The sequence below is a fragment of the Oculina patagonica genome, chromosome 4 (genome assembly GCF_052425735.1).
Source record: "Oculina patagonica isolate OP01 chromosome 4, crgOcupat, whole genome shotgun sequence".
In the NCBI taxonomy this organism is placed as follows: domain Eukaryota; kingdom Metazoa; phylum Cnidaria; class Anthozoa; order Scleractinia; family Oculinidae; genus Oculina; species Oculina patagonica.
Window position 1 is genome coordinate 28,604,370 of NC_135761.1, and position 18,844 is coordinate 28,623,213.

At 37.8% G+C, this 18,844-nt stretch overlaps 3 protein-coding genes across 3 annotated transcripts in view; 2 read left to right on the forward strand and 1 right to left on the reverse strand.

Moving 5' to 3' along the window:
• Positions 1-1,057: 1,057 nt before the first annotated feature.
• Positions 1,058-3,333, forward strand: LOC144652753 (uncharacterized). The gene has a single exon (XM_078512809.1). It carries the CDS (start codon positions 1,061-1,063, stop codon positions 2,873-2,875), a length of 1,815 nt encoding a protein of 604 aa, XP_078368935.1. The 5' UTR covers positions 1,058-1,060; the 3' UTR covers positions 2,876-3,333.
• A 2,045-nt stretch (positions 3,334-5,378) lies between these two features.
• Positions 5,379-16,848, forward strand: LOC144650084 (secretion-regulating guanine nucleotide exchange factor-like). The gene is made up of 11 exons (XM_078509741.1): positions 5,379-5,419; positions 5,503-5,644; positions 9,259-9,408; positions 9,904-9,995; positions 11,122-11,185; positions 11,750-11,839; positions 12,086-12,160; positions 13,883-14,065; positions 14,142-14,266; positions 14,902-14,938; positions 15,949-16,848. The coding sequence occupies exons 1-11, from the start codon at positions 5,384-5,386 to the stop codon at positions 16,113-16,115; spliced, it is 1,161 nt and encodes a 386-aa protein (XP_078365867.1). The 5' UTR covers positions 5,379-5,383; the 3' UTR covers positions 16,116-16,848.
• LOC144650061 (nose resistant to fluoxetine protein 6-like) overlaps positions 14,953-18,844 on the reverse strand; it is a 37,067-nt gene continuing 33,175 nt past the window's right edge. The window contains exon 15 of the mRNA XM_078509708.1: positions 14,953-17,245. Within this exon, the coding sequence (XP_078365834.1) occupies positions 17,129-17,245 (117 nt within the window). The 3' untranslated portion in view covers positions 14,953-17,128. The remainder of the gene's footprint in view (positions 17,246-18,844) is intronic.

An 18,844-nucleotide genomic window follows, 5' to 3' on the forward strand; every position in this document is an offset into this window, starting at 1 on the left:
TGTCAACGTTCGGACCTAGCATAGGTGATCAGGAATTGATGAGACCCAGCCGTATTACAATCGGTAAAACTACGTGAATATCAGATGAGAGTTGGTTTAAATGATCATATGCAAATTTCCTTCACGATTGTGACTTTGGTGCTTTCCATTTGTCAGAACTGGCCGGCTGGTCCGGTGGATTTGAATGTGAAATGGGCCTTTTTCACTAGACTTTCCCACAAATTCGCCATAGCATTGTAAAATATTTATGTATTGACTGATTTGACAGGACAAATCTGACTAAAACGGTGTCACGGCGGCCATGCTGGTAGACAAGAACGAAGCGTTTTCCTCCGCTGGGTACTAAACTCTTTTATCATGCAAATACCACGAAAACATGTTTCATTGTTTTGTCTACCAGCATGGCCGCCTTGTCACCTGGTTGCAAGTCAAGAATACCGGTCTGGCCGGCCAGTTCTGAGAAATGGTAAGCGCCCTAAGTGCTTCATTGATTTTTTTTTGACACTCAATGTTACAACCCACCGCTATTAAGCAGGAGTCATATCTAGAACACAACCGATTTCAAATTCCAAACGATGTCGGGTTTTAGCCATCCTTGACGTTAGTTTTTTAACAGCAACAGCCCACAGGCAGAAGGAATCGAAGTTATTTGTCGTTTCTACGTAGGTCACTATGAACATAATCTAGCCCTTCCCACAAACGATTTACGGGAACTCATTCGGCTCTTACTTGAAGAAAATCCTTTCGAATTTAACGAAAGACACTACGTACAAACTCACTGCGTCGCTATTGGAACTAAAATGGTAGTGGCTCTCTCTGTTATTTTATGTCAATCCTTGAAGAAAAGGGAGTTCTCTGCAGGAGAAATCTCGAAGTAATGAGCTTTCCGCCCGAGCAATGCCTCCACCCTATCATTTTTAGAGCGAATCGCTTCTGGAGGCTTCAATGCTCAGTGTATATGCCAAGAGGAGAACTGCATGTGAATCCTGTATCTTTAGAATTATTTTGCACATAGCCCGAAGAAAGACTAACTAAGAAATTATTTCTTTACAGATTTGAAATGCCTCCTTTAAAAGTCAAGCACACGCATGTGCCATGGGTGAAACAAAGCATTGTAAAAGAGCTCAATGAAATCCACCTTGAATTGCAGACGTTACTCGACAATAAACAAGCGCCCTCACCAAGACTGGTCCAGCAAGTAGGAGAACTTGTAAATCGCCTACAAACAACAGCAACAGCAGCAGTGGAAGCAGCAACAACAAAAAGAACAACAACAACAGCAACAACAACAACAACAACAGCCTCATCATCAGCTAATCCAGACAGCAGAACACAACCAGTGAGTACAGCCAATGAGACAGTAAGTACAAATGTCAGTTTAGATGTGTGCCCAGACGTGTACAAAGGCTCGAAGCTTGGCTATCCATTCTACCCAAAAGGCTGGGTCATTACCAACTGTACTAATGCTAAACCACTTCGATCTGTGATAAGCATTTTAGTAAATACTGTCGGATATCTCAAGGAAGATGAGAACCACATCGAGAATGTTTTAAAACGGATAACAGAGACGTACCCAACTGTTCAAGTTCATTTGGCAACGCGTAGCAACGAAGTGATGGAGACTGCCAAAAAGTATAAAAATGTTGATGTTGTTATGGTTGATGTTGAAAAGACAAGCAAAGGATGGAACGCACTGATGGATAAAGCTTCCACTCCATATGTTCTGCTTGCACGTGACGTTGTACACTTCACATGGCTAACCCAAATTGAGAGGCAAATTCGAGTGGTCAGTCAGATACCAAATGTTGGAGTTGCAGGCGGAGCTTATCGAAACCTCTCGGGCCACTGGAAAGCGGGCTGTGTGCAAACTACGCTGAAAAACTTTGTCTTGGAATACCAAGAAGGCTATTATCACTCCAAGAACGAATGCATGTTTTGCGATTATCTGCAGGGGCCTTTTGTTACCAAAACAAATCTGTTGAAGTTTGACGAGAGTCTTACAAATGAAGTAATTTTTGAAGATTGGTTTATACGTGTTGCTGAAGATGGCAACCTGATCATGTCATGTCCTGATGCTATGTATTTCACTTCAGATTACACTACGTATTCCAAACGAACTGATAAAAACGTGTGGACACCTTTGGCTAAAAAGTGGGAGCTTAATCGGGTGTTACTGCCACAGAAAATCAAGCATTCCTTCTCTTGTAGTGATATTGGTTTCAAATGCAATGCCAATAGCGAGTTACTCCCAGTTTGTTGCCAGGAAGAATACGCAGATGCGTTGTCGTTTTTCCAGAAGTTTACTGATGAGCACAATGTTACATTTGAGCTCGATACAGGTTCGGCATTAGGTGGTGTTAAGTTCAATGGCCTTCTTCCATGGGACATTGACGGAGATCTCATTGTTTTGTCTTCAGATATTGAAATATTTCACAAGAGCGAGACAATCGAGCATTTCCGTAAAAATGGCTACAGCCTAACGGCGTATGAACCACCCAAGTATGAACCCAAAAGAGGAAAACTAGCTCACGGGTATGTGAAAATTAATTTCAACGGATTTGATATTGAGGTATGGGGAATGTATGACGTGACAAATACTCAGTATCTCCCACCAGAGTTGCGAAAACACGCGGGATTCACGAAGGCAAACATTCGGGGTAACTGGATTTATACAGCGTTTAGTCCTGGTTTGTTCGTAAGGAATCGGTATGGAAGAGAAATTCTTAAACATTCTCAGTCGTGGGCCAAAGTAGGATTATCAAGCAGTTTTTCTGACTATGTTCCTGGCAGCTTTAAGCCTTGTAAAAAACCAAACCATCACGCTTGCTTGCAGAATTTTCCTGCCGATGGCGATATTCCGTTTTTGGTGGATTAGCAAGGTTCAGAGTTACACGAGCTTAATACTAACGTTTTCGTGAACTCTAAATAATTTTAATAAATTAAAGAAGACTAAAGTTCTCTTAGAATGATCGAACAGACAAAATGTTTTTAAGCGCAGACTAAATAAACCTACAGAGCTTTTAATGCACTAGTACTCAAGATAGCTTAAAACAGCGTTTTTAAACCATCTGAGAGAAAACCTTCGTTAGGTGCCCCAATTAGTGTAGGTCGTTTTTTTCATTTTTTACCGCGATAAAGCCCCAGGGATAAAGCGTGTTGTACAAATTAGGTGACAAAATAAATATGCAAATGCATGTTGTGTATTGGTGAATACAGTCTACTCTCTCTAAGGCGGACACCGTAGGGACAGGCCCCAACTGTCCGTCTTAGAAAAGTGTCCACCTTATAGATAGTCGAGGTAATGTAACAGTAATTCTGCAATAAAAAAGTTGAACGGCCATGCACAATGAGTACACGTCTGTTTTAAGTCGGTGGCTCGTAAAGGTTTATATATTCCCATCTTTGGCATTCTATTACAGCTACACCAATAATGTTGCAGTTAAACTTTTAGTACAACTTTGTAAAGGTTTTACCAATGAACAAATTGAAGTCACTTCGACCTCAAAACTCATTGCCATAGCAACGACCAAAGTGGTCAACGACACCTTGTTTCTGACCGTTTTATGTTAAAATATTTAAAACTAGACGGAGAAAGTTTTTGTTTGTTATATAGTTTTGTCTAATGGACAAATCAGACAATCTAACAATTTTTTAAAATATTGTGTAGGTCGGGTTCAGAGCCACCTTAAATTTATCAAAAAATAACGTAACTCCGAATCTCGCATATAGATTTTTTTCGAAAATTTGCAAAAATGCCCCTTTTGTAGGTTACATAAAAATATATCAAACTGACAAGAACTTCCACTTAGTAGTTTTTAAGTAACTTGCCTCAAAAGGTCCAAAATAGGGTATCTTTGACCTCAGATGACGAATTTTGACGTCATAATGAACTTGATTTATTCTTTTTTAAAACTTGCACAAGTGTGTTCTAAAAGATTTTCCTAAACATTATTGACAGAGCTGTGATAGAAAACCAGAGACAGGAATGTCTAATTCTGATTTAACTATAAATGAAAAAAATGTAAATACTACGAAATAGTTTTGTCCCCCTGAAGAAGGCAGCATTGCCGAAACATCGGGAATAGTTTTTTTGACAACAGCGTAGTATTCACATTTTTTTCATTTATACATTCAGCACCTACGCTGCGCAGGGTTTCAAATTTTTTCTGACTAAAATATTACGAGCGAAGGAAAAGCTACAGATGAACCCCGGTAACTCAAACTCTGAACGGAAACGAAAAACAGTTTGAGTTAGCGGGGTTTTCGAGTTATCCGAGTAAAAATGACTGAAAAGTGGGGTCAAATCCAAGGGAAATGGAAGTTTGTTCGAGTTAGCGGGGTTGTTCGAGTTATCCGAGTTCGAGTTACAGGGGTTCCACTGTGCAAACTGGAAAAAAAAAAAAAAAACATCAGAAAATTGAGATGTTTGTTCATTACACTGATCGATAGTTTTCTGCTTTTGAAAAGTGAGCAGGACGTGCATGTGGCGAACTGTAACATGTCCAGAGGCGTAGCTGGTAACAGCGAGCTGAGGCACTTACCTCGGTAAAAATCTTGAATTTATTATTATTTTGATTTCATGTTCCTGTACGAGGCTATACATTACTAGCAAGTAAGTTAATATGAAAAAAAGAGTTTCTTTTTCGAATTTCTGATATTGCCTAAAATGCCATTCCCGGGCGCGAAGATGTCGTTATTTGACCCATTTGCAGTTCGCACATTCGACGCTTCGCAGTTTGCCTCGGTTGCCAGAAACACTTAACGTAATACAGGTGAAATAGAACTGCTCAGATAAATTTTCAATCAAACGTTGCCGGTTGGTTGTTTACCTTAAAGGAACTTAAATTTTGAAATAAAAAAGGTCAACGTATTCGTTTAGGAGCAGTAAGACTTTCTATACACAACATAATTCCTTTGCGAGTACTGGGAATGTACACGTACTAGCTCGACATAATCTGTGGTAGGGAGGTGCGGCGTGGCCTCCTAATCCCTGACCCTGTTTTAGACACAAACCCCCGATTTTTCTACCCTGTTTAAAACAGATTGCCAATGTTGAATCCCCCGTCTAAGACATAGACAAGTTCCTTCAATACTGGCTTTGTTGTAATCGGAAATTAAGCTTAGCGTTAATGGCGAAATCAACGGAAGTCAGCATTAAGGAAAACTTTATAAAAAAATCGGCTTGTGGTTAACAGAAGTTCGTATAAATTCAAACCTCTGCGGGAATATCATATAAGCCTATCCTGTTTACGACACTGGTCCATGTATAAAAGATACCCCGTTTAGACCCCCGCCCCGCCCGCAGTAGGAGAGGACTGGCACGAGATCCTGTTTCAAACTCTTTGGTGATGGTTACACAACGTATTTGTGCGCCAAAAACAAAATGGTGGACGAGTCGAAGAATGAATTATTTTCGTGGGTCAGTCTTTTGAAAGCTTTCACTACAAATGTTTATTAATTTCACATCATACCAATAAGTAACAAATTTATCGTGCTTTTCAGGGAGCAAATAGCTACGGACAACTGTGTTTTGGTCATAAGGACGATGTGCTTTTTCCTCAAAAAGTCGATGCGAGTTGCCTCCCAGAAAACATAGCAATTACAATGATAAACGGCGGTGGAGGACATACAGCAATGATAACAGGTTGTCAATTTTTATGATTTACGTTAGTTTGTGTTTAACTCCTATATGTATTTATATAATAAGGTACGATACCAGATCAAAAATATCTAGGGGTTTTTGTTTTCAATTTGCCCGGCGTATCACACCGAACGAAATCGAACAAATTTTTCATCGAACTCAGTCGAACGAAATCGAATCTAATCGAACGATTAAATTCGATTTTGTTCGGTCATCGAACGAAATCGGACAACAATTTTTTTTGTGAGTTCGATTTTCGAACCAAATCGAACGAAATCGAATTAAGCGTTCGATTACGTTCGATTACGTTGGGAAATCGAACTTCTTGCTAAAATTTACAATTACGAAATTGGAACCTAATGAGCGAGTAAAAAGTTAATGATTATTCCTTAAATGGTTTCGGAATAAGTGACTGGACACGTTGTCGTATAATCTTTGGCTTTTTCTTTTGATCCTAAAGAAACAAAACATAATATTCGAGCAATCTAATACGCCCGGGAATATGTAGTAAGCCATTTTTAAAATCGTATGAGGGATCTAATTATAATTACTCAAATACATCCCCTGGCATATCGGCGTATCGTATCAAGTGAAAACCACATTTTAGAATAACATTTTGCGAATAAAAATTATATATGATTAAACAATATAGCATTGCACATGGGGTGAAGGTGCACGCCATATGCGACATGTTTTAACCATAATTTTATTGTTGCCAGTGACAGAATTATTTCTCCATTTTGACATAAAAATTATGGAAATAAAGAAAACATAACTTAACATGGCTGGATCGATTAACGTATTTACCTGGGCATTTATCCCCGTGATCATCAAATGAAGGAAAACTGAACATTCGCTCGATTCAGATCATATCGTCATACGACGTCAGCCGCTCGCTTTGGTGTCATTCAACCACCTAACTAAGTCGAACATCATCGAACCAAATCGATTGTCGATTTTGTTCGATTTGCATTTATTTTTTGTGAGTTCGATTTCGTTCGATGACCAAACCAAATTGAATTTAATCGTTCGATTGCGTTCGATTGCATTCGATTGAGTTCAAAAACCGAACGTTCGATGTAATACGCCGGGAATTTGTTGGCAGGGATGCCTGGGAGTATTACATGTACCGGTAATAAAGTCGGTTTTGTTGTATTATATACCGTAAAAGCTTTATTAAATACACAGGGCGCTTATTTCTTTTTACGATCTTTTGAAGCAGCGGGGAGGGAGGATCCTAAATAGAGAGGGGTCTTATTGGAGATGGGGGGCGGGGGGGCTTATTTCAAATCATGTATCAGTTAGGGTACACATTAAGGTATCAGTGTACCCTAAATGACCTGCTGCCTTACCGTCTGGTAATTAACGCAAACTATAGCAAAGTATATATTTTCTGAAAGCTTAGGTATTGTAGATTACGGAGATATATTTATTTTAAGTAAAAATATTAATGTTATTCAAAAAGAGAGTGTTATTTCCAAAAGTACCGAGGCTCACAAATTGGGTTCGTTTCCAGACAAATTTGAGTGGGAAAAAGCGAATAGCATCGCTGGGTGTTCTTCACACATTTCTCTAAGAAACTGTGTCGGGGAATATTGATTACTTGTCTGGTTTGTTTTTGACACTCAGTTAAACTTTAAGAGTGTAAGGAACAACTATTCTCTGCGTTTAAACAGCGATTAACTTTTGAAAGAGGAAAAAAGTTACAATTCGCCGACACAGTTTTGTTGCTCAATTGTCGGGCAACATTCTTGCCAAATTTCAACGAAAATTGTTGAAACCCCATTGAAAACGAACTTAACCCTATTCAGACCGGGCTTTTTTTGGTCTTTTCAGACCGGGGGGGGCGGATTCCGCCCCCCTCCGTAACTTCCAGAATATTTAAGCAATCACAATGAAACTTACAGGATATATAGTATGTCCCAAAATCTATCTTTTGCTATATGTCACGTGGGATGATGACGTCATATCACGTGACAATGACATCATAATGTCAAAACAGCCGCCATCTTGGATCCGCCATCTTGGATTTCGAATTTTTTCAAAACGTCAGAAAACCGCCCAAAATTACTGGAAAATACTCAAAACCAATAAAAATGTGCTTAAAACCCGTAAACAGATGAAAATAATTGCTTTAAAGTTATTTTTCATTAATAGAAACAGGAAAATTACAAATTTGGGAAAACATGCCTGTCAAAATGCCGTTGCCATGGTGACGTCAAGTTCCTGACACAACAACCTACCCTACCAAATTATTCCCAGATAAATTTTAGATAAAGTCTCAAAGTTTGGCAGCGTTTGGTTGAATATTAATAAAGTTATAAGCGTTCGAAGTCGGCGCGGGCACTTTCCGCCCCCCCCGGTCTGGATAGGGTTAAAATGTGCGCCTCTCTCTTCGAACCTTTGTTTACTAGATACGAAAGAAAATGTATTTTGGGGCGTACTTCCGCTTTAATGAGATTAATTACACAAGACGTGTGAAAATGATCACGCGTTGAGCGATAGAATGAAGGTTCATTTTACTTTTATTTTAAAACAATAGAACTTGTTCAAAGCAGTGTCAAATGTTGCTTCTGGTTGGAAACAGTCTGTTGCATAATTTTATTTCTACCGCTCGCTTTATAACAATTTTGGTCTCACTGCAACAGTTTTAGAAATGTTAAATCTAAAAACAGCAAAAACGTGGAGTTGCAAGCTATAGGTCCTAAAGTAAGCCGAGGAACTGGTCGTGATGTCGGGTCGTGGCGTTACCACTTCAAGCGGCGAAAAATAATTCGCTGTCGCTATCTACTAGTGCATCTGCCAAATCTTTTTCCGTTGTTGCAGAATTCTTTGAACATGAGAAAGGAATGGAAAAATGTTTCTTCTTTCACGTCTGAAAAACTATGCATTTTGCCAGCGCAAAACACCCAAAGCATCTTGTCGAAAACCAAGAACTGTGATAATCACACAACGTACGATTGCCACGCTTCTTTAGACAACCTGTCGACAGCTATCAATATCAAATAATTAATAGCAAGAAAAGTTTTTCGTTCATAACTTTGTGTAGAGTCAATCTTTTTCCATGCTCTTTTTTTTTAATGAAAGGTCTTAATGAGATCTACCTGAAAATACCAAAATATATTTTTCTTTAAAATGGTCAATTTTGGGGTACACTGATACCTTAAAGAGATTTAGTGGAGTTTTTAATCTTTTGGTCAAACACTTTCTCACAAAATAGCCACAACAATAAGTAAGTGTGGTGGAGGAATGCCTTTAAAAGCAGAAAGTTCCCTTGCTTTCCTGTTCATAAATTGTCATAATTTACCATCTTAGGAAGAGGAATGGGCTCATTAAAAGTTGAACTTCTAAACAGGGGCTTACTAGAGATGAAAAAAATCTAAGTTCCAGATGGGATTTGAACCCACAACCCTCCATGATCTAGTCAGATGCTCTAATTATTAGAAATGGGTGGAGGGGGGGTGGGACTTATATGTAAGAGATAGAGAGAGAGGGGAGGGCTTAATAGAGCTTTTTTATGGTTAATAAAGGCAGCAGGAAACCTGATATCCTATATAATCAGAATTCCCCTTCCAACAAACCAGTTAACTTGATGTTTTCTAAATGTTATTTTATAGATAACCAAGAACTGGTCGTGTGTGGTTGGAATAATAAAGGACAGCTTGGACTTGGTGATACACAAGACAGATCTGTTCTGTGTCATGTTCAAGGTGTTGGTCCTGTCAGACAAGTTTCATGTGGATGGAATCACACTTTGCTAATTTCTGGTAACACTCAATATCAAATCTGTTGTCAAATGCTATTAACAGAGAATTTTGAAGCTCTAAACCCAAAAGAGTCCGAATAACGACTGTCCGTAGACTGAGTAACATTCTTTACTTCAAAGTTTTAATAGCTTTTGCAATTTTATTCCAGGATATTTTATTGTGAGCAGTCATTATATAAATCTTATCATGCCTGACTATATAGCTACCACAATTTTCATAACTATTTACTGACCACTTCACCAAATTTATAGCTATGCTCTGTCTGGTTTTGTGAAGGGTGCTTAGGATGAGAAAAGTGGCCCAAATTTTCTAAACCAATCACTATAAGCATAGTAATGCAAAACCAAAGCAGGTGCAAATCACTTTTAATACTCAAGTGAAAATGGCTTTAAATTCAAGCTTTATCGTCACACCTTAAATCTTTGGACCATGAATCACAAGTTACATCAGCTTTATGTTCTTGTATTTATGTCTGGTTACTATTGTATTTCGCAGATGCCGGTTTTTATGTCTGGGGCGCTAATGCATTTGGACAATTAGGTACAGGAAAACTTGGTGGTCAGTTGACGACGCCAGCTTTATGTCAGGTACTTTTTACTGAGTTATATGGTTTAATGTATGCAGTAACTCGACCCTTACCTGTAGGTCAAGTTTAAATAAAGATTTTACTTCTTCCAAAGTCTCTCCCATGCATTGGGCCCGGGGCTGGAGGACATTAAGGGGTGCTAAACACTGGGAAACTGCAACAAAATAAATTTGGTAAAGATATACGTATTAAAAAAATGGAAAAAAAATTGCATTTATCCATGTTCGTCCATTGACTGATTCTTTATTTTAGTTTGTTATGTTGTGTTCGTTCTTCCAACCTTAAAGTGTATATGACGTGAAAAATATTTTCTGCTAATTTGAAAGGCCTTTCGAAATACAGAAGAATGGCCTTTTTCTTTTCGAAATATCTTTTTTCGTTTCAGAGATATTGACGTTTTTGTATTATGCAAATTAGATCATTCAGTGATGACGTCACAAGATTTGACTCTAAAAATGGTAAAATACTGAATAAACAATATCTCTAAAACTATTGAAGCAGTGTTCTTGAAACTTGGCACCACAAATGTGCATCACAAAAGGAACAAAATGACACCCTTAGTATTGTTGCCATAGCAACTCTTTCAGCTCCAGTCTCTCTCTGTCAAAAAGACAAATATCCCCATGTCTGACCTCTCAAGTGAGATAAAGGGTCCTGCTTATAACAGACATAGTTCCCATATTGCCTTAATTACCACCATTGGTTTGGCTGCGCTAGATGGTTCTTGGTTTAAGACAAAAACTGGGAATTTCAGTTTTTATTGAGACAGCACCAGCGGCAAAACTGTTGTCATGGCAACAGCCCTAAGAGTAACATTTTGTTTCTTTTGTGATGCACATTTGTGGTGCCAAGTTCCAAGAACACTGCTTTAATAGTTTTAGAGATATTGTTTATTCAGTATTTTACCATTTTTAGAGTCAAATCTTGTGACGTCATCACTGATCTAATTTGCATAATACAAAAACGTCAATGTCTCTGAAACGAAAAAAGATATTTCGAAAAGAAAAACGCCATTCTTCTGTATTTCGAAAGGCCTTTCAAATTAGCAGAAAATATTTTTCATGTCATATACACTTTAAAAGTGACAAGCCATTAACATAGTTTTTGAAACATGCACTTCTTAGTAGAATTCCACAAATGAACAAGTTATAAGCATTGCAGCAGGACTCAGACATTCACTGGTTGCTTTAGGTGAGTGAAGAAGCTTTTTAGGAACACTATAAAGTTTTATTGGTAATAAATGAACTGTAAGGTTCCAAAAGTAATGACCACTTCAAGTGAGAGAAGTGACCCTGCCCCCCCCCCCCCTCCTTCCCAAAGAAGGGATACAATATCAGGAGGAGACACATACAATATACCACAAGCTGTGTACTAATATACCTGAAGTTGATGTTTTGTGATCCTTATTCTATAGGGAACTGTTCTGATAAAAAATCACTATTTGATGTGGCAAATTGGCAAAAAAGACTTGGCTATGGCTTACTCCAATGACTCGCACTTCTACCTAAAAGGATGTAAAAGAATTAAAGTATACAGCTGCTTAGACAATGTGAAGACTGTTAAGAACAATGACTGATTCATTCAGTTTTATTGAAAAAAAAACTCTATTCTCCTAGGATCCCTCAGGATGAGTCCTGTATTCATCAAACAGCTACTGATTTTCAAATATTCAGATAACACAATAATAACAATGTTTTACATTATTCATTATATTTTCTTGGCAATTTAAATACTTCATTTTCCTCTTCATGTTAGCTGATGGATCTGTCTGGTCTTGGGGAGCCAATAAAAAAGGACAGCTTGGTTTAGGAAAAGTGGGAACGAATTGTTCAACTCCTCAAAAAGGTAAGATAAAAAAATAATTTTACTCACAGTAACTTTAATTTGTAAGTTAAAATTGCTACTAACAAGAGAATGCAATTTGGGTACAAATTTACAAAGCATAACATCCATCCCTTCTGACCTTAGAAAGGAACAGTGTTCAGTAGTAACTGAGAATGTATTGCCAGTCATGAATACAATAATCACATTATCTGTGAAGAATGTAATGGACAAGTATGACACTTGCTTTGTTCTTTTTTGCATTCTCAGTTTTGTTCCCAGATGGTGTTCAGCAGAGAATCATACAAGTAGTGGCAGGATCCCACCATTCTGCTGCTTTAACAGGTAAGTTAAATTAAGGACGGTGCCTACTAATAACAAGGTATTTTTGCCCGGCCGATGACTATGCAAGAAATGTAGATGTTACAAAGGGCTATTGGAATCCAAAAAGAAAATTGGGGGTAGCCACACAAATTTATTTTCGAGATAATTAGGTTTGACATCTGGAAAAGTGCTGGCATGGCATTTTAAAATAAAGTAAAACTAAATACAATTTCCTTGCAAATTCCATTTGAAATTGGGTTTTCATGAACAAAATCAACATTAAATATAACAATCTTAAAAATTACTAACAAATAATGTCCTCGGAACTGCGTGATCCACGTTTTTATTAACAAAATAATTGTGTTTAAACCATTTTTGACTCTAGCAGCTTTCACTTGCACAGCCAGAAAATCGGCCTAATTTTTTTTTCGCTCAATGAAAAATTGAACATGTGCTCTTAAGACTTACCACTTTCATTTTATAAAATAAAAAGTATGGGTCACCGCGCGTTTTTAAAAGTTATACCAGTTGTATTAAGTTTTTATGGAATCGTTTTTGGGGTCTGTTACATTTTTCCTATCCCCTCCCTAGCGAGTTGAATATTTTCATCTCGCGCGTGCATTACGCCATTTGTAGTTAGCAGTTTGCGGGTTACGTTTTAGCGCTTAGCGATTTGTTTTTAACTGTTAATGGAGCCATTTTCAGTGGTTAGCGGTCAATGGTTACTGATATGTTGCTTTTCCGCTGTTTCTGGCTTAGTATATATGTCCATAAACTGGATTTTGTCGCAGGAAAATCTTTCTTGCTTTTTAGTCGCGCGCTTGGTCGCGTAGTTGAATACGTCATTTTGAGCGAGCAAATTAATCAAAAGCGCGCACGCCCATTGTGATCGATGCATTGCGTGATGCGCAGAACAAGGGCGCAGTAGCAATAGGAGGCACCGTCCTTAAATCATGCAATTATTAGTTGTTCAATTCCTTTTTTTTGTGACCCCCAATTCTTAGAAGTACATTCCTATTTAATACTTTGCTTTATCCTTCACCACTTATTTATTGACTATCTTTCTAGTTCATTCTCTATATGACTGTATTGTGCTGTTTAATCTTTAAAGTAAACTAGCTGCAAGGTCCATTTATATCAGTGAAAGAACTAATACTGACAGCTATTTTGAAAAAAAAAAAACACTTCTATCCAATAACATTTCTTGAAATAGCTAAGTATGATTGAAGAAATGTTGGCAGATTTACAGTGACTTGCTTCAACAGTGACACTTTGCCTCCTTACTCCCCGAAACATGTAATGCCGCAGCGCATGATTTGGGGGCAAGTTAGTTCAAAGAACGGAACTCGATACAGTGTATAGGTTATAAGCATAACATGGTTGTCCAATATCATTGGACAGCCGTGGACATCACAAGATGGCATTCAGTCTCTTCTCTGGTTGGATTTTATTGGTCTCTCCTCTCCCTCTTCGAGAGTCTGTGTGGAGTCTCGCTCATACGCTGACATGATTACCAAATATTTTCGGCTTTGTGGGTTTGCCAAATTCCCTTACCTATGGTGCTACACTAAGCTATAAAGCCGCTGAGTGATCGCATCCTTAAATTAATATTAATAACGTATAATTAGTGTCACATATTTATTATAATTGTTTTTCAACTACTCGTTTCTGTGATATTGTGATTTAACACTCTGTTGGTTGATGAGTACTACTTGAAATCAAACCAGGTTAAATTTCATTTAGCAACAGGACAGGTTTTCTGCTGGGGATCAAATCAACATGGTCAGTGTGGCAGGCCTCCTGATAAACTATCAACAGAGCACAATCAACAAATATTTACAACACCACAGCTGATTGGTGGAATATTATCCAGCGTACATGTCACTCAACTCAAGTCAGGCTGGAGTCATCTACTGGCCATTACAGGTAACTTGTGTGATTTCTTGTAGAACTGACCAATCAGAATCACTGTTTTCTAATGTGTTGCTTTTTTCACACACAGAGGATGCACGGGTATTTTCGTGGGGCCGTGCAGATTATGGTCAGTTAGGAGTGGGTGATGATGTGGTACAGAAGGGATTTTGTAGCGAACCCACAGTGATCAAACACGTCAGAGGTGCAAAACAGGTACTTGAGTTCCAGGTTGACTAACAAGCATAAGAGAGTTAACAAATGAATATAACTTCAAGCCTGAGTTTTTATGAGTGAATAGTCTATGAGGTGTAGCAGCCAAGTTGACTATTATTTGCTCATAGAAAATGAGGGCAGGTAGTTTTGCTTTAGCTGAAAAGGTTATTTTATCAATTTCAATTAAGGCCATCCCAATAAAATGTTTTGTTTCCCATCTCCCTGTCTCTTGTGATGGTGGGTCGGTCAGTCTGGGTTCATTAATTTTAGGAAGTCAGGAGATGCAGAACCGAAAGATTTTGTTTCAGTCGATCTCGCTGAGAATGTTGGAACAATCGTTAATGCCCTTGGAATGAAACAGCCTTTGAAAAACTTAGAATCAATGTAAATTAACGACAAGGAAATCACATCATACCAATTGTCAATAAAACAAGATCGTGTGCTTGTAAATTAAAGTACTTGCCTCTTTGACTAGTGAATCTGGAATTTTTTTTTACATTTCAAAAAAAAAATGGGTCAGCCAGGTGATGGGAAACGAAACATTTTATTCGGATGGCCTAAGATTGCAGTCCAAAAACCTAAAATTGTAGCTTTTTGCATCTTGTAATTCGCCTTTCTTTTTCTTTTACCACTAGGTAGTTTGTGGTGCTGAACATAACATGGCTCTGTTTGGTAAGTCCAGAAAATTATCATCAAATGTAGCATTTTTATTCAGCTCTGCAACTGTTTACCTACTTGAAACATCATGGATAGTTAACAAATCAAAACAAGGCAAAATATAAGTGCAGTATTTATAAAAAAAGCTAAAAATTTGTTGGCACTAAAACGTCTTATGAGACATAACCTTACATACTACAACCTTCAACAATAATGCAGAACAGCAACCAGGGTTTTTTAAAATTATCATTCCTGACTACAACTATGGTATCTTTAAGGACGTTCGCGTTAATTGTTTATGCGCATCTTTACTGCGCAAGTAATTCATGTCGCAACACCATGCCACGCCATACATTGAGCGCGCGCGCTGAGTAAAATTTCTAAGAACACATAGGGCGAGTTGCCGTTCCGCTAGCTTCGTTGCAATTTGCTCTCTTAAATGGTCGGTGACCCCTACTTTTTTCTTAACGGATCACTTTTGTTAATTAATATCTACGTTTTGCGAAAAAATGAAAAAATCTATTGAGTGGAAGTGTGATTTTTTTTGTCACACTGAGGGTTTAAATTCCACTTTTTGAGCTTTCCTTTTGCCGTGCGATAGTTTAAAATACGTTTTTTCAGGGTTCAGTTTACAAAAAAGATGGTAAAACCTGGAATTATTTACGCAACAGACGCACTTTTACAAAATGTGCCTAAGATCGTTAGCCTCCGTTTACTCATCTTCGATATTTTTAATTTTAAACCCTGTATATCATGCTGAATTACATGCGCCAATTTCTCAAAATCAGGGTAGTTTTCCACACGCTTTCTCTCTAAAACGAAGTCGGTGACCCAAACTTTTTTTTGCATTTCTGACACATGTAACTCATTATCTGACCGCAGCAAAAAAATTAAAGAAATCTATCAAGTAGAAAATTTTGGCGCGAACGTCCTTAAGTATGGTATTATTAAACTTTATTAACACAGTGAGTCAAAGATAGTTTTTTCCTGTTCTTAGGTGTTAATATCTCACTCTTCATTCTCAGATTGTGGTTCAGTCATGACTTGGGGTTGGAACGAGCATGGAATCTGTGGGACTGGGGACGAAACTGTGAATGAGCACCAACCAGGAGTGGTGGCTAAGCTCCGTGATCACCAAATCTCTGTGATTGGATGCGGCGGTGGACATAGCTTTGCATTTGTCAAGAGATAGCATTTCACCAAGCCACTTGCTTAAATTATGAGCCACAGAAACTGATTTAACAAATATGGATATCAATGTGTCGGTTTCCTGTAAAGCTGTGTGTGAAATATTTTTCCAAAGCCGAAATGCTATGCGGAAACATCTTTCATGACAATTTTTCCTCATTCTGACAGATCCTGAAGGTCGAACCTGGAGGAATGAAACCTCCTCAAGCATTTTGAAAAGCTGTAGGAAGGCACTGGCATACCTTTTACTTTTGTGAATTGTCCTATAGATTTCAACCTTTAGAAATTTACCCTCAGCAAATGAACTGAATTGAGAGTGAAAGCTGTGCTTTCAGTTAGGCTCCAGGGCACTTAACAAAGCATTGATGTCAGAAGGTATTGGCCACCAATGTAGTAAACGACAAAATTACACACTTTTAAGACATCAACCACCAGACAACTGTGCTATAACTACCTCAAATCCAGTGAATAAAAACGCAAATGAATTTTGAAATTATTCAAATCTACTTTTAAGCTAAGAACAATAAAATTTATCAATGGTTGTATTAAAATCTGATTTAAGCTACTTCTTTAGCTCCTAATTACTAAACTTACTCGTTGAATCAATAATTTATAAAACATTTACTTTGGAATACATACTTAAAATATTCTAAAAAACTGCTACTTGATAGTGACTTGTCAAGAGGCCATTTGACAGCTATAAAGCTGTCTTTCTGGACCTTGTAACATATAAAATGCTTTTTATTTGAGAGTCTAAGCTGATGGACTTGCCAGCAAGTTATCTACATCAATCACTTAATATATTAGCATCTTTATAGCCCACGATACACTTCTGCTAGTCAGCGGTCTGATGAACTTGCCAGCAAGTTATCTACATCAATCACTTAATATATTAGCATCTTTATAGCCCACGATACGCTTCTGCTAGTCAGCGGTCTGATGGACTTGCCAGCAAGTTTTCTACATCAATCACTTAACACATTAGCATCTTTATAGCCCATGATACACTCCTGCTGGTCAGCGGTCTCTGTTAAACAAAAGCTTCTCCAGTTGCAGCATGGGAAACTCAACACAGACTGAGACAATGAACGCGACGGAATAACTGAGGGAGACAGTACCTGCAAAGTAAAAGGCCTAGAAGCCAAAAGAAAATACAACAAAAACAACAGGTTACAATTATTATTATTATTACTTCTAAACTAAAGACTACGAGCAGTCCCTATTTTTCTCGCAGAGTCCGTTGAGCTTGAAGCAAAATTTTTTTTGAAGAGTCCGTCGAGTGAAAAAATGGGGACTGCTCATAGTCAGCTAAGTCTACTAAACTACACCGTACAAAACTTTTATCATCAAAACGAAGCAATAGGATTACTGAGTAACTTTAATACAACCACATTTCGACTACTGCAGTACTGTTTGGGGAAACTGTGGGATTACTTTGCAAAACAAGCTACAAAAGCTACAGAATAGAGCAGTCCGTGTTTTGACCTTCTCAAACTATGATGTGCACGCTGGTGATTTATTTGACATTCTAGGATGAAAAAATACGAGTACTCTAGGGCACGGCATTCGTGGAAAGCACCTTTTTTCGACTTTTTTTGCTTGTTTACAAGCAAAAAGAGGAAGAATAGCGTTTACCTGGGCTAAAATCTGAACCGGAAGGGATTGCATTCTTGTTAACTCTCAAGGGACTGTTTTAATTTCTCAAGGGAATACTTTCCGCTGTGGGTGATCAAAGCGCGTGACTTGTAAAGTGTCACTCTATAGTTGTGCTTCAGCACTTCCGTTCTTGTAGAAAAAACGTGACTTGTCAAATTTACAAACATTATATAAGAATCAAAAACGTGAGTAGCCCAAATCTTACGTCACATAACCAATTAAGAATGTAAGGGGTTCAGCGCTCGAAGTCTATGTGCAAAATCATATGTATTCCTTAAGCTAGATTATAGTTAATTTTTAAAAATAACAAAACCCGTGTTAGATACTACATTTATAGAAATTATATCCATCTGCTATATTATTGTTAGTTTTTAACATACGGGGATCTTCTTTAGAAAAGCTCAGTAGAGCTTGCTAAGATCTCCAGTCATTATATATTAATATTTTTAGCAGATATATGACATTTCTGTAAATTAGAAATTTAATGGACGAATAAAAGTATTACAGAAGGCAGCGAAGTTTAAAACGATTAAGAACGCAATTTTTACTAGTACAAGTCTTTAGGCGCTAATATTAATTTAACCTAAAATCACATAGCGAAAACAAAGACCGCTTGGACATGTCCAAGCTATTAAAAACTACCACTACGTTAGAACCATGTCACGCGATCTCTCGCTTGTAGCTATAAATAATCATTCACCTATTTTCAGTTTGAATACTCTGCGCTCTGTTTGTGTGAAATATTTATTGTTGTGTTACTCAAGCGTTTGGCTCGGAGCGAGTACAAGTCGTACAATTTACCCAGAACGTGTTAAATATTGCAAAACAACGACTTATTTTCTGGATATCCCAATTTTTGTTTTGAGTTTACGGTATTTTGAGAATCGAAACGTTATCGAAACGTAAGTTGCAAGCTCAGCAAGAATGTGTCAAAGCACGGGATACACGTCATCGCGCCAGGGGAATTACCAAAAGCTTGTCGGAAGACGCTAAACGGAGAAACACAATGGGATAGCCTTTATAAGAGTGAATTCGTGTAACCTGTTTTTTATATGCTAATGGGCCGTGTAATATTTT

Bases quoted from the DNA above. Each gene is read 5' to 3' on its own strand.
- LOC144650084 (XM_078509741.1), top strand. From the start codon at position 5,384: ATGGTGGACGAGTCGAAGAATGAATTATTTTCGTGG. The intron at 11,840-12,085 runs GTAAGATAAAAA...TTGCATTCTCAG, and splicing joins TTGTTCAACTCCTCAAAAAG to TTTTGTTCCCAGATGGTGTT. The intron at 14,066-14,141 runs GTAACTTGTGTG...TTTCACACACAG, and splicing joins TCATCTACTGGCCATTACAG to AGGATGCACGGGTATTTTCG.
- LOC144652753 (XM_078512809.1), top strand. From the start codon at position 1,061: ATGCCTCCTTTAAAAGTCAAGCACACGCATGTGCCATGGGTGAAACAA.